Here is a 17,201-nt window from a genome sequence, read left to right on the forward strand (position 1 = left end):
CCTCAGACTTTTATCCTTGGCTCAAAGGAGAATTTTCTCCTCCAATGAAGCACCATGTATGTTATACTTTATATCTATGTGTGAGTATCTCAACACACAAGCTTTAAAGTTCTTTGAAGTTATTGTATGTATGCAAAACTTGATTATGAAATCTTTTCATATGAAGGATCTGTTGTATGCCATATTTATTGACTTGGCCATATCACTCGTGCTAATTTTGTAAGGAGACTACACACTAGCCATGCCTTGTGCATTTGGCTAAGACCTTCTTCATTATGGCATGTCTTGTTATGCATGAGATATGTATTCAGAAGGACTTACAGAAGGAAGGAGCTTCTATGCTTGTGCTCTTTGTTAGACAACTATAAATGTGTGGATCAATGTCAACCCTCAACATGAATCCACATGCTTTATGGCTACAATCATGGAATGTATCACAAATCTGGTCATGCCATTTAGCTTAATCCATGTAATGAATATAAATTCAAACTCTAGGGGTCTAAACACTACCATGAAGTAGAACTCCAAGTGTGTATATATGGGAGCACCTATGGAATCTCTACTAGCACATGGAAATTTGGAAAGAATTGAAAAGCATGGTTTTATTAGCAAGAATGTAGAGATTTCTTTTGTTTTAATCGCTTTTTTTTAATTTTATTGATCCCTTTGCTTCCTTTAGTACAACCAAGTATACTGGAAGTTGTAGCAATGTAGAGGGACGTTGATCGAAGCTAGTCAAGATTAAGTGTGTAAAGTTGACAAAATTTGTGAGCAAAGATCAGCTCATATTCTCTTGACAAAGCTATTCTCTTCATCCTCTTTTGTTTGTGGTGGTTTGAGGTGTTGTAGAGGCCAGCTCCCCAATCCGTCACACCGTCAAGGAGAGGTGCATTAGCAATTACTTCTAATAATAAAGCATGTTTCAAGTGTGGCAAAGGGCACCTAGCCAAGGATTGTTTCATATTCAAAAGCACAAGGATGCAAAAATTTTAAGCCTTAATACAATGCGGGGTGAGAGAGAGAGAAATGAAATGAAATGTTATATTAACGTCTTCAAAAGGCCAAAGTGACCTACACAAAGGATTTTCAAAGCTCTCTCTCTCTCTCTCTCTCTCTCTCTCTCTCTCTCTCTCATACAGTCCTAGCTTGTGGTGGTTGTATTTTTCGTTTCATTTCTTTTTTGTTCCGGACTTGGTATCAGATTCACTATGTTGTAACAGCTTGGTCTCATAGGTCGTTTTGGCCTTTTGAAGACGTTAATATATCATTTCATTTCATTTCTATCCCCCCCCCCCCTTCCCCTCCCCCAACCAAATATAAAATTATTGTGCATCAAGGGGACATGTGTAAAGAATGTAAAATGAACCATTGCCAAGGTGCAAGTGATGTGGCCCTCGTTCGGACTGAAAAATAATGAGGTGCAAACCATCATGAGAAAAGCTCCTCCGCTGCCCTAAAAGAGCCTACTGATGTATTCCACTAATACGCAAAGTGAGAAGTATCTCTGGCCATATAGCACCAAGGTATCAGATGCAGAGAAAGGACTCCATCTAGCGTTCCAAATAATCCATGAAAGGATGCTGTAGATTGTGACGAAAACAAAGTCGCACGGATGAGCATCAAAATCATGGACAATGTAAGGAAGCATGTCTTAACAGCCCCTCAAGTCACAAAACCATGATGTAAACCAACTCGGCATAGAAGCATATGCATACCGCTTGCCAAATGAAATGAGCATGCGGAAAAACCCAAAGGCAGTGTCGCAATCTATAAGGTGCATCGCGTGCAAGTCGGATCGTGGCCAACTTGGGCAGCCCAAGTGCCAACAAGAAGACCCCTCATGTGCCAACATCCACAAGAAATCGGAATACCCTTGCTAATCTGAAGTCCCCAAATACATGACCCAATGGGGAGAGGAAAGCATGGGAAATCTTCTCCTCAATGCGCTCAAAAAAAAAAGAGACAGTAACCCCTGGTGCCTGACAAGAAATCCACATCCTCTCTCCAAGTCCCAAGCGAATCGTGATAATGGTGGTCGGCCCTCCCACATCCATAGGCGCCAATGGGGGCATCTTCAGAAGGAAACAATGGATCCACATACACCCTCTTGCCACAAGAGCCACCAATCGTTGCTTGCTCGGTTTTGAATGGGAGTAAAGAGTCAATGGATGTAGTGGATTTTTTTCTAATTTTTTAGATACATTGAATTGCAAAAAGGAGGACACAAGAAGCACAAAGGGAGAGTGAAAAGAGGGGAACCGGAATAAAATACCACAAACATACAAAGAGTGCTAGAGCTAGAAATTAGGGAGAGAACTTGCAAGAGGGGACAAAAATGGCAAATTATGATGCTTTCTGAATCATTCTATTGTCCCATGATTAATGTCCAAGTAAACAAGGAAACGCCCCCATTGTCATTTTCTTAGATGCCTAAGCATAATGGAAAACACCATAAGCTTTGCCTAGCTCTGCTTGAATAGCTGCAAATTCAAAGGGGCATTGAGACCTCAGCAGGACAAGACCCGAGGACAGGTTCCTATCTGAAGGCTGGAATAGGAAATCTTAGCAAGGGATTCCGTTTTAGAAATACCTCAGAAAAATAGAATTTGATATGATCAATGTCATGCAAAAAATAGGCTCTACTTTCAGTAATGTCTTCTATTCTCTGTTGGCTGGCTAATCAGCACTCTCTTTCATTGCAAAATAGATCTCCAACCAGTTTTTACTGGCCAATTCCATTCTGAGATTTTCAAGAGAATTCATAAAGTCCATCACAGGAGAGCCTTCCTTTCTGTGCAGAAAGGCCCACTCTATCTCTCACCACTTCAAGACCAAAACTTTGAAGATAACTGTTTCTTCCCCTGTGAATAAGTCATCAACGGAATTGGGCCTCTTCCTTCATTGAAGATCCTTATTAGCTGATTTAAGCATGAAATGCCTCTAGGATTCAAATTACTCTCTCTATAACGCCTCTTTCGTAACAGACAAAACAGTGACATTTGCTAAGCCTCTATTTATTAGGACGCCTTGTTTCCAGTCTTAGCAGCATAAGTCCAGGCCTTCCAAGAGACCAATTCTGTAAACCCCCAAGGGTCTCAAAATGGCTGTGCTCCTCAAAATGTTCGCAAAAGAAGATAGACTCTTATAATCCAGGAATTTCAATCTGAGGACAGCATGAAGAAGTTGGTCACAAACCAATTCGATTCAAATTTAGGTTCATCAATCCATGCCCTTCAAAAGACCTGGATAGTAATAGGATAAAGATTCCAATTCTATGTTGCTCTGTAGTTGGCATCAACTTGGAGGAGTGCAAGACTAAATAAAGTCGAGGAGCATGAAAAATTCAAAGACACAAACGCAATGTCTATACAATCTAGTTCTCTCAGTTGCTTTTGCTATTTTCCCTTAGTACAGCTTAGTGTTCCGGAACAAAATGCAGCTACCTTTTTCTTTAATTTGTTGAAGGAGTTCAGTGCTGCAAGAGAAGCTTTGTCTCGCTCATCCAGAAGTATTTTTATTGCAAGTTTCCAAGCGGTAATCTCCTCTTTCTTCTTGCCATGTTGCTCAAGTATTAACCCAATAACTTCCTCATTGTTGCTATCATTCTTTTGCCGGTACCTTGAAATGGTCAAGAAGCACATTGGTTTCAATGTAATAAACAAAACCTGTTTTTCAAATTCACTAAATATAATGTCAATCAGAACAACGTAAGCAAAAAGAATTTCTCTCTTTTTAAAACGAGTTTTCAAGTTCAGTACTCAATTACTCATCAAGGGCCTCAAGTAGACCAGGCACTTCTTTCATTTTTAGATACTCCGGATCCTCCAAGAGCATGGAGTCAAAAAGTGCATCTACAAGAGTCAAGTTTGCCTCCTGCAAAATTTCAGTCAATAATTTATGTATATCAAGTTTGTTCAGGAAAAAAAAGGGTGTGATTCATGCTCCAAAATTCTAAGCTATATTATGGCTGTAACAGACTTGGACACTCCAAGTCAAGAATCAATCACCACAGCACCAAATAACCACTTCAAAACAATTCACAGATCACAATAGATTTGCACTGGCCCGGCGGAGTTCCGTGCCTAGAGATATTGGCCCCAAAGACTGGCGCCCCTTTCGGTATTTCTTTATGTATTAAATAAATGTCAAAGTACAAGAGAGCGGTTAGGGTTTCTCTCTCAGACTCTGCGTCCAGATGCTCTGTAGAGTGAGCCCCTCACCGCTTATTTAAAGATTCCAAGGGATGCCCACAAGCAGAGCCCCAAAAGCTTCCAGTCCAAAAGCAAAATTTCTCTCTCTCTCTCTCAAGAGAGCAAAAATAAAGCAAATCTAGTCTCTCTCTCACAAACCCCCAAATTGCGTAGCCAAAAAGCATGAAAATTGCGTCGCTAGATAGCTTTTTCTTCAGCTCCGCAAAATCCGAAAACTTCCGTACTGCTGCCACGTGGCATTTTCAGCCGCCAAGTTAGGGTTTCAGCCAGCAGTTAGGGTTAGGATTTCCAGAAATTAGGTTTCTACAAATTAGGTTTTTGGCAAAACTAGGATTTGCAGGAATTTTAGGGTTTTTGGCAAAAAATAGGGTTTCTGCTGTCGATAGCCTCGTCATCACTTTGTGACATACCCCCCTCTTGAAAGCATTGTAATCGACCGTGTTTACGTCCGCAAAACCGACAGAAGCCATAAACGTCTTAGCAAACACTGACTGTTAGTACCTACGTACTAGGAACACACATCTAGCACATGTACCAAATCGGCAGTCACATCACACGACATCACATGACATTCAACATTTATTCGGATCTTTAGTATTGGCAGTGTCCTGTCCAACACCCAAATCAGCCATAAGGCGTCTGAGCCATACACACTCAACCGTAACTGTGAAGACTGCCCTGTACTCAGCCTCACAACTCGAAGTGGCCACAGTAGGTTGCTTCTTGCTCAACCATGATATACATGAACTGTCAAGCATGAAACAAAAACCACGTGTAGACACTCGCGTGTCAAAACAACCAGCCCAATCTGAGTTCGAAAAAGCATGTAAGTCTGGCGGCAATGATCCCCCTTGGCATAAAACAAGCCAAGATGTAAAGTGCCACTAAGGTAGCGGAAAATCCTCTTGATAGTCTGCCAATGCTTAGACCTTGGGCTATGCATAAATCTGTTGACCTGTGAAACTGCAAACTGAATATCCGGCCTCGTGTTGCATACATAAATGAGGCAGCCAACAGCAGTTTGGTAAAGAGTGACATCAGCAGGATCGCCAGCATCATGTAGACTCAACTTCAAACCTGTTTCCATGGGAGTGGCAATAGGTTTGCAATCCTCAAGTCCAAACTTACATAGCAATGTCTCTGTAACTTTTCTGACACAAGGCAATACCACCATCACACTGCTTAAACTGTATACCCAAGTAATGATGCAACAACCCCAAATCTTTCATCTTGAAAGTAGCATTCAAATCAGCCTTAAATTCAGTAATATGTCTCTCATTTGGTCCAGCGATCAGCAAATCATCAACATAAAGCACCACGATGAGAAATACATCACCCTCACGCTTTACATACAATGTGCTTTCTGTTGGACTGTTACGAAAGCCTCGTTTAACCAAATGAGTGTCAGCTTTCTCATACCAAGCACGAGGAGATTGCTTCAACCCATACAAAGCCTTCTTACATCTGCACACTTTGTCCTCTTGTCCTTTTATGTCACCATTCAAGAAAGCAATAACAATGTCTGATTGATGTACATCCCAACCAAAATGAGTTGCCAATGCACATAGAAAATGTACAGTAGTCATACGACAAGTGGGAGCAAAAGTCTCTTCATAATCTATGCCTTTTTGCTGTGCATAACCTTTTGCAACAAGTTGAGCCTTATGGCAATCGATCTCACCATCCGGCTTGCGTTTCAACTTGTAAACCCACTTCGTACCAATGGCCTTTTTGCCAGGAGGCAAATCACATAAAGTCCATGTGTCATTTTCTATAAGTGCATCATATTCTGATTGCATGGCAGCCATCCAATTTTCTGAATTTTGTGCTTCATCAAAAGACAGAGGCTCCTCAACATCATGTAAGCTAGGCACAGCCAAAGCATAACAATCTGATGCATAATATGCATGGCGAGAGCCTGAACGAGTACGACTAGACAAAGGTACATCCAATTTACTGTCACGCAAAGTGTGCACCAGCCATTTTGGCATACCTCTAGCCTGCTCATTTTCAGCCCTTTCCTCATCAAGTACATCATGTACATCTGCATCAGTAATAGGCTGATCTAAAACATTTTCAGAAACCCCCATAGGCTGTACATTTGCCTCATTGGAACTTACATTCGTATTTCCACCACTGAAAAGAGGCAACAAAGTGTCATAAATGTCCTGTGAGCTTACATTGCTGTCTCTAGTACATGACAGCAAGGGCTGAACAGAATCTTCCACAAACACTACATCCCGAGAGACCAGAATACGTTTGTTTGCGGATGATACAACCTGTAACCTTTGCTTTCAGCACTATAACCAACAAAAATACATTTGACAACCTTATCATCCAATTTTCTACACTGCACTTGTGGCACCAAAGCATATGCCAAACAGCCAAATGTGGGGGAGCAGGAGAGAGAGCCCACTTGCTATCCTATGCAATGAGAGTGAAGGAGAAGAGGAGAGTGGCGCAGAAGAAGCTCACGCAGAGAGAAAACGTGAGAGAGAGAGAGAGAGCTCGTAGAATTTTTGGGAAAAGCCACGCTGGTAACATTTGGGCTTGACCTTTGAGTATATGAGTAAGTGACTAGGGGGCCATTCACACTTGGGCCCCCTCACTTATAAGTCTTTTAACTTATAAGTTAATAAGTACAAGGCACTTAGGCCTTTATTCCCTAACAACCTCCCACCTAAAGGCAATGTACCTTGGGAGATCAAAGAATCAACTAACTATGATACATCAGCTGATCATGCACTTACTCATCCAACACCCATCATCTGTCGGCAATATGCAAACCGCTCTGCTGGAAGACTCTTGGTCAAAAGATCTGCAGGATTGTCATCTGTGTGCACCTTGACAAGTGTAATGCTCTTGTCATCAAGCACACTTCTGATAAAATGATACTTCACCTCTATGTGCTTTGTCTTGGCATGAAAAAGAGGATTCCTTGCAAGCATAATAGCACTCTGACTATCACAGTGTAGCACAGGAACCGGTGACTTAATGCCAAGCTCTTCTACCAAACGCATGAGCCACAAAGCTTCTTTGCATGCCTCAGTGGTAGCCACATACTCAGCCTCAGTGGTAGACAAAGCAACACATTTTTGCAGTCTAGAAATCCAAGAAACTGCACCTCCTGTGAATGTAAACACATATCCAGAGGTAGACTTCCAGCAATCTGGATGTCCAACAAAATCTGCATTTGTAAAGCCATGCACAGATGTCTCACTCTTCCCAAAACAAATGCACAAGTCTTTAGTGCCTTTCAAGTATCTCAAGATACACTTCACTGCTTCCCAATGCTTTTTGCTAGGATTGCTCATGTACCTGCTTACCACTCCCACCGCAAATGCAATGTCCGGACGTGTAGCAACCATAGCATACATCAAACTGCCAACGGCTGATGCATAAGGAATCTTGGCCATTTCAGCCCGCATATCATCTGTGTTTGGGCAGTCATGTGCAGTCAGTTTTACATATGGAGGCAGCGGAGTACCAAGTGCCTTTCCCCCATCCATATGAAAACGATGTAGCACCTTATTAACATAATCTCGTTGAGATAGATACAGACGCCTGTTGGGTCTATCTCGAGAGATACGCATGCCCAAAATATGATTAGCATCACCAAGATCCTTCATGTCAAAGCGATTCTGTAAGCTTTGCTGTAATGCATCCAACTCCGTGACATTTTTACCCGCAATAAGCATGTCATCAACATACAAAATCAGCAATAGAAGAGATCCATCACTTGCCGTTTTGATATACAAACAGTGATCAGAATTACTTCTTTTGTACCCTTGAGACCTCATGAATGTATCAAACTTGTGATACCATGCACGGGGAGACTGTTTCAAACCATACAAGCTCTTCAAGAGTCTACATACTTTCTTCTCTTGCCCCTTTGACACAAAACCTTCTGGCTGCATCATATAGATCATCTCAAGCAAATCGCCATGCAAAAACGCTGTTTTGACATCCATTTGCTTTAACTCCATATCTTCAGAAGCAACCAGGCCTAAAACAAGACATAATGTGGCAAGCTTTACAACAGGAGAAAAAATCTCATCAAAATCAACACCATGCTTTTGCTTGTACCCTTTAGCAACCAAACGTGCCTTGTACTTAGAAGAAGCATCAGATGTGACCTTGGTCTTGTAAACCCATTTACATAGCAGAGCCTTATGCCCTTTAGGCAAATCAACCAAGTCCCATGTATGGTTTTTCTCCAAAGACTGCATTTCCGAAACCATTGCTTTGAACCATTTCTTGCTGTCTTCCCGTTGCATAGCCTCTTTATAGCAAGACGGCTCACCACAATCAGTAAGCATGACATAGTCCAAAGACGGTTCATATCTATCGGGGGGCCTTGTCACCCGAGTAGACCTACGCACCCAATGATCCATAACAGGTGGATTTTCAGCCTGTAAACCATCAAAAACAGCAGGCTGTTCAGCCGGTTGCATCGCAACAACGGGCGGTCTAGGAGCATCAACCTGTTCCCCTACCTGTGGTGCATCAATGGCAACTTGTTGGGGCTGATTTTCAGCAGCTAATGGCTCATTTTCAGCATCATTTTCAGCATGTAAAGGCTGCTGAACATTGGGCCTTCTTGGCTGTCCATATGTAACATCTTCACGAAAAACAACCCGGTGCACTTCCTCGACCTTTGTGGGCTGTTTGTGCATGCAATTCTCATTGAAGATGACATCATTGCTGCGTATGATTTTCCGTAATGCGGGATCCCATAATCTATACCCCATTTCACCATCCTCACCATATCCTAGGAAAATGCATTTATGAGACTTTGGTTCTAGTTTGGTGCGCAGTTCACTCCGGATGTGAACATAGGCCTCACAACCAAACACTCTTAAATGTGCATATGAGGATGGCTTGCCAGACCACACCTCCTCAGGCACCTTTCCACCCAAAGCCTTGCTAGGTGAGCGATTAATCAAGTGAATAGCTATTTGCACGGCTTCTGCCCAAAAACCATGAGGTAATGCAGCATGTGACAGCATACTCCGAACTTTCTCTTGGATAGTCCGGTTCAACCTCTCTGCAACTCCATTCTGAGAGGGATTAAAAGGAGCCGTGAGCTCTCTTTTAATACCTTTAGTAGCACAAAAGTCAATAAATGCTTTTGATACATACTCCCCTCCATTGTCTGAGCGCAAAGACCTAAGCTTCTTGTCAGTTTGATTCTCAACAAACGCAAGAAACTTCTTGAAAGTATCCAAAACATCGCTTTTAGCACGTATTGGATACACCCACACCTTACGTGTAGCATCATCGATAAACGAGACAAAATATTTCTTTCCCCCTAAGGACAACTGTGGCATTTCACATACATCGGAATGCACTAAGTCTAACCTGTCAGCATACCTCAAACACGGCAAATAACCACAACGAGACAGAGTTTCCATTCCTCTTTTACTCATGTGTCCCAACCGGCCATGCCACAAAGAAACACTTGGCTGCTCGGTTACGGCGACAACATGGTCACGCACACTAGATACATGCAAAGGATACAAAGTGTCCGATTTACATCCCTTGGCTACAATCCGGGCTCCTTTACAAATTTTCCACTTGCTATCACCAAAAGTGGTGTGATAGCCTGCATCATCTAGCTGCCCTGTACTAATCAAACTCTTCTTGAGTTGTGGCACATGGCGCACTTTGTGGAAAACAAAAGTCATACCATCAGCAAAGGAAAACTGAACACTGCCAATACCTGCAATGTCACATGCATAGTTGTCTCCCAAATAAACAGTGCCCTGCACCTCACCTGAGTACTGTGTAAACCAATCTCTACGAGGTGTTACATGAAAGGAGGCACCTGAATCAAGAATCCAAGTATGCATGTCCACATTAGAACCGATAGCAAGGATATGTGCATCCACAGAAGAGGCATTGAGTACATCAGTGCTGCTGTCACTGTCACAACTACTAGCAACATTGATTTCCTCAATCAACACAGTGCTCTTCTTGGCATTTCCCTTGTCCTTTGCATCAGTTTCAGCACTTTTGTTCTTCTCTTTCTTCCACTCATAGCATTCCCGTTTATAAGGCCCTTTCTTTCCACAATGATGACACACAACATCTTTCCTACGAGATTTGTTGCGTGCCCTGTCCTTACTGTCAGATTTCTCCCTCTGTTGAGACCTGCCTCTCAAGTGCAATGCATTAGAAGACCCACCTGTGGTGTTCTTCCTGTTCATCTCTTCCATCAAGAGAGAACTCTCTACATCTGCATACTTAAGTGACGCACTTGAGTTACTAAGAGCTGTCCGGAATACATCCCAACTCTCGGGCAATGTGCATAGCAGAAAAGTAGCTTTGAACTCCTCATCAATCGTGAATTTCAGCTCTGTCAGTTGGCTGAAAATAGAATTGAATTCATTGAGGTGCACTGACATGTGCGTGCCCTCCTTCATGCGGAGATCCATAAGCTTCTTAAGCCAATACACTTTACTGGCAGCACTCTGCTGTGCATACAACTCGTCTAAACGCTTCCACATGCCCCATGCTGTCTGCTCATTCTCTACATTGAAGAGTAAATTGTCAGACACCGAAAGCATGATCGTGGAGCGAGCCAACTCGTCCACTTCTTCCCATTCTTCAACCTCCATAGCAACCGGTTTCACACCCTGTAACTTAATAGGTTTCGTCTGTTTCTTCTGCAACATCACATTATAACATTGCTTCTTCCATATAGCAAAGTTATGGGGCCCTTCAAGCTTGCGAATGTGCAACAAATTGCCACTTTCACTGCTAGAAGCCATTCTGAGTGATTGCAAACACTGAAACCCTGTTTTGCCGACCTAAACACGCCCAAATGTGCGCAATCGGGCAAAAAACAGCTTGCTGTTACAGAATTTCAGCGAGCAAATTTCACGCGAAATCACCCCAAAACGGCGTACATTCACTGCCAAACCCTTACCAAAGGTTTCCACAAGGTGTATACATCATTTGCTTGCTGAAATTCCCTGTTTTAGGGCAAAAATCAGACCTGTAAACACCTGTTTTGCTGAATTTTCAGAACCTCGTTGGTGGAAACACCTGTAAGATTGACCTGTGAGACTTGCCCTAATGAAATTGCATCAAATTGACCCCGAAATTGGTCAATTTCAGCAGAAATAGACTGCTGTTCGCCAGTTTTTGAAACCCTAATTTTGGGGAAACTGTCACCGGAGGTCGATTCTACACGGTGAGAGGATCCCTTCGCGACAGAGTTGATCGAAAACGGTTGAATATCCTTCCCGCAGCGAGCAAGAACAGAATTCTGATCTGTGTTGCGAAAATGGCTCTCTTGGAAACCCTAAAGCTCTGATACCATGTATGGGGGAGCAGGAGAGAGAGCCCACTTGCTATCCTATGCAATGAGAGTGAAGGAGAAGAGGAGAGTGGCGCAGAAGAAGATCACGCAAAGAGAAAACGTGAGAGAGAGAGAGAGCTCGTAGAATTTTTGGGAAAAGCCACGCTGGTAACATTTGGGCTTGACCTTTGAGTATATGAGTAAGTGACTAGGGAGCCATTCACACTTGGGCCCCCTCACTTATAAGTCTTTTAACTTATAAGTTCATAAGTACAAGGCACTTAGGCCTTTATTCCCTAACACCAAAAACACACATGTGCTCAATAGAAGGCTTTCTATCATGCCATGCTTCATATGGAGTAATAGACTGCAAAGTTTTCGTAAGACACCTATTAAGTACATAAGTGGCACACATGATGACCTCAAGCCAAAAAGAATGCGGCAAAGCTTGACTTCTGACCATACATCGTGCCATTTTCGTCAGTGACCTGTTTTTCCTCTTAGAAACACCATTTTGTTGAGGTGTATAAGACACTGTACATTGGTGTTTTATCCCACGACTAGCCAGAAATGCATTAAATTCATGAGACATATACTGTCCCCCTCGATCGGAACGGAGGGTGCCCATAGTACATTTCGAGACATTTTCAGCCATAGCCAGAAATTGTTTGAAGCACATAAAAACTTCGGAGTTCGCTTTAAGCGGAAATACCCATGCATGCCTGGAGTAATCATCAATGAAAGTCACAAAGTACAAGTAATTGCCCAAGGACGGAGTTTGCATGGGCCCACAAACATCACTATGCACAAGCTGCAACCTGCATGTGGCCCGAACTGAACCATCCTTTGGAAATTTAGAACGCTGCATCTTACCCAAAATACAGCCTTCACAAACATGTTTGACAGGTGCTTCAAGAGGCGGCAAAGAAGCAACCATATCAGATTTCTGCAAACGCAGCAAACTAGCAAAATTCAGATGACCAAAACGTGCATGCCAAAGTTTTGCATCTGAAATAGCCCTTGAATCTGCAACAGCATTTGCAAAATTTTGTCCACACTTGTCATACAAAGTGAGCTTATACAGCCCACGGCACAAAAGGCCAGATGCAACAATTTCATCACCAAAACTGAGATCATGAACTGTACATCTGTCATCCACAAATTTGACTACAAGTCCAAGTCTAGCAAGTACGGATACAGATAAGAGATTCTTCTTGGTCCCAGGTACATAAAGTGCATCAACAAGTGTGAAGGAACTGCCATTAGCAGCAGTGAGCACAATCTTTCCAACTCCCTAAACTGGATAAGAGGCGTTGTTGGCACAAGTGACTGAATTCCCATGCGAGACAGACTCGAGAGAGGTAAACAATTCACGATGTGAGGTAATGTGCTTTGTAGCACCACTGTCGAAATACCACACATGTGAATCTGCAGCAACTGACAAGCATGCATCATGGACAGCAGGATTGTAAGTGCACTCTGCACTAAAAGCCCATTCTGCATCAACATCAGCAACACAGTCTCCTTTCACAAAAGACTCAACAATGGCTGCATTTGTAGTGGAACCACCCTCTTTCTTCTTAGCCTCTTTGGCCTTCAACTTAGGACACGACTTGATCAAGTGATCATTGGCTTACAATAATGGCAACGCATTTTCTTTTTGCCCTTATCACCAGAATTTCCAAACGAATTGCTGCCAGTAGAAACATTAGGAACAGAATTTTTGACACTCGCAGCAGAACCATAAGAAGTGGCTGCATTGCTGTTACCACCCTTTCTTTGAGAAGCAATAAAAGCCTGTTCAACTGCACGCTGTCTAGTCCTATTTTTTCTGGAAAGTGACTCTTGCAATAGCAATGTGCATAATGCATCAAACTTGAAAACTTCTGGATTTCCTTGGGTCATAAGTCTCCAAGTACTAGCAAAAGTCTGGTAAGAATCTGGTAAGGCATCAAGAACAGTCTGCACAAGGGAACTGTCTTAAATAGCTTCACCTGCAGAAATAAGTTGCTCATTGATATCCTTGACAATAGCAAGGAAAGTGTCCATATCATCTTCCTCATGCATAATCTTCGACTCCAACTCTTTACGCAACAAAGCAATTTTAGCCTCATTGCGGCTTGCATAAAGACCTGCTAGAATATCCCAAGCCTGTTTTGCAGATTTTATTGAACGGATGTGAGGAACAATGATGCGCTTCACAGACAACGCAATCAATGCATGAGCTTGCGCATCCTTAATATCCCAACGAGCTTGTTCTGCCGTAGGCAAAACAACTCTAACAGCTGCAATCCTTACAGCAAGACCTACAACATCCTCAACATCGCCTACATCCTCAGAACCAGGACGTACATCAATGCCCTGCACAATGTTCCAGACACCCTTTGACACAAGAACATGTTGCATCATATAAGCCCACATAGGGTAGTTGTCCCCATCCAACCTGTCCTCAGCAGCAAAAATCTTGAACACGTATGTGTTGTTGTTGTCAGCCATGGTAAATGTTGCACCTGATGTGAAAACTGCCCGAAAATAGGAGAAACGGAGCGGGAACAACTTGTGCTATATAGCACAAACCGAAGAAGACTATAAGCCACCTATTATGCAGAAAATGGCACAGACAGAAATTCTGCACAAAATGACGAAATAGCCTGTGCAGTACTGCCTCTAGTGGAAACGGAGGCTGAAATGAGTCCAAATCAAAATTCTGAGCGAACGCTTGCCAAAGCTCACTGAAGTCGGAGAAAGTGAGCAGGCGTGTGCTGGAGCAACTGGTGACTAAGCCCCGGAGGACGTGACCTGCTCTGATACGAATTGTTGGAATTAGGGTTGCAGTGAAACTCACACAGCTTGGAGAAGATGAAGGAAGCTCAAGGCACACAATAGAGAGTGTGTTACTTAATATGCAATGGAAAGATAGATAGCCCTAGAGTGATGGGCGTATATACAATGCACGGGGAAAAAACCTCCTAAAGAGGGAAAAAATGCCTCGACGGTCCTAGTGTGTTCACACACATCACTACCACATGTATATGGTAACACGTTGTGTCATGGCCTCATCTGTGGGGTATGTCAGACTGCCAGAGTGAATGGCAAAGCCCCGCTTCGCATGACTCATCGACTCCTGAATAGAAGCTGACTTTTGTTCCAAGCAGTGATCTCGGATCTCTGTAGGTAGACCCAAGGTGAACCGCTCAATCTGTTCTCTGAACGAGATCTTCTTGAATGAAGAGGCAGGTAGAAAAGAGCTCCAAAATCTCTCACAGTAAGCATTTATTCTATCTTTCTTGGTCATCCGAAGATGGTTCCAAGCAGCTCGTATATTTCGTTCATACTCTTGCGTCAACCAAGAAGAAATCAAAAGCTTCTTAAATTTCAGCCATTTAACTGGCGCAGTCTTGTTTAAGAGAAGTGTGGACCACCAAGTGCGAGCATTCCCCTTAAAGTAAGAGGCAGCTCTCCGAATCTTGGAGTGCTCTGAGTAGTGTCCTCCCGCGAAAGCGATGTCAAACTGCTGTATAAAAGACAAAGCCTTAGAAGCATCTGAGTATCTTGAAAAAGTATCAAATTTGATCGAGTGTCCACCTTGCTTAAACTCTCGGACTTTCTTGCTTTTATCTTCTAGAAAGTCATACTGGTTGGCTTTATAAAAATTCTTCTTGTTCGCATAAAAGTTTCCGTCATCGGAGTCTGAACTATCTGTAGACGAGTCCTCAGTAGAACTGTCAGTCTCTGCGCGAGATTTAGCTTTCTTTGCATTTTTCTTGCCCTTTCCAAAGCGTTGTTTCTTGCTTCGCTTTTTAACTTTTCTATCTTCTTGGCTCGAATCTAAAGAGCTAGAAGAACTGTCAGAAGAAGAAGAAGAAGAAGAATTGGGTACTCCTTCAAAGTGAACACGCTTCTTCTGTTTCTTTGCTTTGTCAAATGTCGACTGACGACCCAAATAACCCTAGAAGTCAGTGCTTTTCTTCTGCTTTTTGCCGTGCTTTTTGGCTTTCCTTTGCGCGTCAAAAAGCTGAGCAATCCGTGCATCAACCACCTCTTCTAATTCCTTCTCTGAATATTTCTTGTGAGCAGAAGGTTTCTTGAGAGCAGGTTTCGGGGGTGGTATAGTGGTTTTCTGCTACTGCTCGTGCACTTCCTGAAAAGAACTCTCGCTCATATACTTCGCAAATTTTGGGTCCTTCGCAAAAATTGAGCATCATCTTTGTTGCATCGCCGATCAATTGACGACGCTCCATCTCTCGTCGCTCCGCCTGAGTAGGCCGAGGCAGGCCATACTCTCTGCCAGAATCTTCGTTGTGATCCCTACCCGCATCTCCAGATGCAGAGGGAGTCGATTGATCCTTGCGTGAAGCCATAGGTGCCGCGGAAGACATTTGGGGATCAGATTTCCCGTAGAAGAGAAATTGGCCGAGCTCTGATACCACTCTAACAGACTTGGACACTCCAAGTCAAGAATCAATCACCACAGCACCAAATAACCACTTCAAAACAACTCACAGATCACAATAGATTTGCACTGGCTCGGCGGAGTTCCGTGCCTAGAGATATTGGCCCCAAAGACTGGCGCCCCTTTCGGTATTTCTTTATGTATTAAATCAATGTCAAAGTACAAGAGAGCGGTTAGGGTTTCACTCTCAGACTTTGCGTCCAGATGCTCTGCAGAGTGAGCCCCTCACCGCTTATTTAAAGATTACAAGGGATGCCCAAAAGCAGAGCCGAAAAAGCTTCCAGTTCAAAAGCAAAATTTCTCTCTCTCTCTCAAGAGAGCAAAAATAAAGCAAATCTACTCTCTCTCTCACACACCCCCAAATTGCGTAGCCAAAAAGCATGAAAATTGCATCGCTAGCTGGCTTTTTCTTCAGCTTCGCAAAATCCGGAAACTTCCGTACTGCTGCCACGTGGCATTTTCAGCCGCCAGGTTAGGGTTTCAGCCAGCAGTTAGGGTTAGGGTTTTCAGAAATTAGGGTTTCTACAAATTAGGGTTTCTACAAATTAGGGTTTCTGGCAGAAATTAGGGTTTGCAGGAATTTTAGGGTTTCTGTTGTCGGTAGCCACACCATCACTTTGTGACAGTGGCACATTGTTGCGTGCATTTTGGACACCTCGTTTTTTTTGTAAACTTGTACATATGGACATGATACCGTGTGTCAAAAGGGTGTGGGCTTTTTAGAGCAAGCACATGTACATGCAGTGCAAGTCGCTAGTATATCGCCAGCTATCACGTTACTGTAAGTGCCCGTTAGTGAGTTTTTAAAAGTGTCACTTGCAAAAACTCATGTACAAACATAAAAAAGTTCAACCAAATATATAAAGAAATTCAGGTCTTGGGTCATTGTGGCTTCCTCCTGCTTTTTGATACAGTTTTTTGCCCTCGACTAGCCTTTTCCTACATATAGTCGTGCCATGGCAAATTGCTGTTTGCGTCAATTTTGCACATAGAATTGAAATTTATGGTCTTCAAGACTTTTATTACAAAAAATGCAGATAATTTTTTAGACTTAAAAGCATCCCTTTTGGAGTTGTGGTTTGGGAGATAGAGTGTGTTTCCTGCAAGGTACAGGATATGGCAGCCGACACGCAGTTTGGTGTAGGATAAGTTATAAGGCTTACATGTTTGGTTGTGTTTGAACACTTTGAAATTGTGGTTTTGAAGAGTCAATTGGTGAAGGGGGAAAGCT

The 17,201-nt window shown here is 42.9% G+C and overlaps 1 protein-coding gene across 4 annotated transcripts in view; it reads right to left on the reverse strand.

Moving 5' to 3' along the window:
* Positions 1 to 17,201, reverse strand: part of LOC147442295 (dynein regulatory complex subunit 3-like) — a 159,440-nt gene that overhangs the window by 70,030 nt on the left and 72,209 nt on the right. For all 4 annotated transcript variants that reach the window (XM_086528527.1, XM_086528528.1, XM_086528530.1 and 1 more), the window contains exons 8-9: positions 3,767 to 3,873; positions 3,444 to 3,618 (exon numbers count right to left, since the gene is read on the reverse strand). In XM_086528527.1, the coding sequence (XP_086384653.1) occupies positions 3,444 to 3,618; positions 3,767 to 3,873 (282 nt within the window). The remainder of the gene's footprint in view (positions 1 to 3,443; positions 3,619 to 3,766; positions 3,874 to 17,201) is intronic.

Source organism: Adiantum capillus-veneris, chromosome 14 (genome assembly GCF_014529385.1).
Source record: "Adiantum capillus-veneris isolate H3 chromosome 14, ASM1452938v2, whole genome shotgun sequence".
Lineage (NCBI taxonomy): Eukaryota > Viridiplantae > Streptophyta > Polypodiopsida > Polypodiales > Pteridaceae > Adiantum > Adiantum capillus-veneris.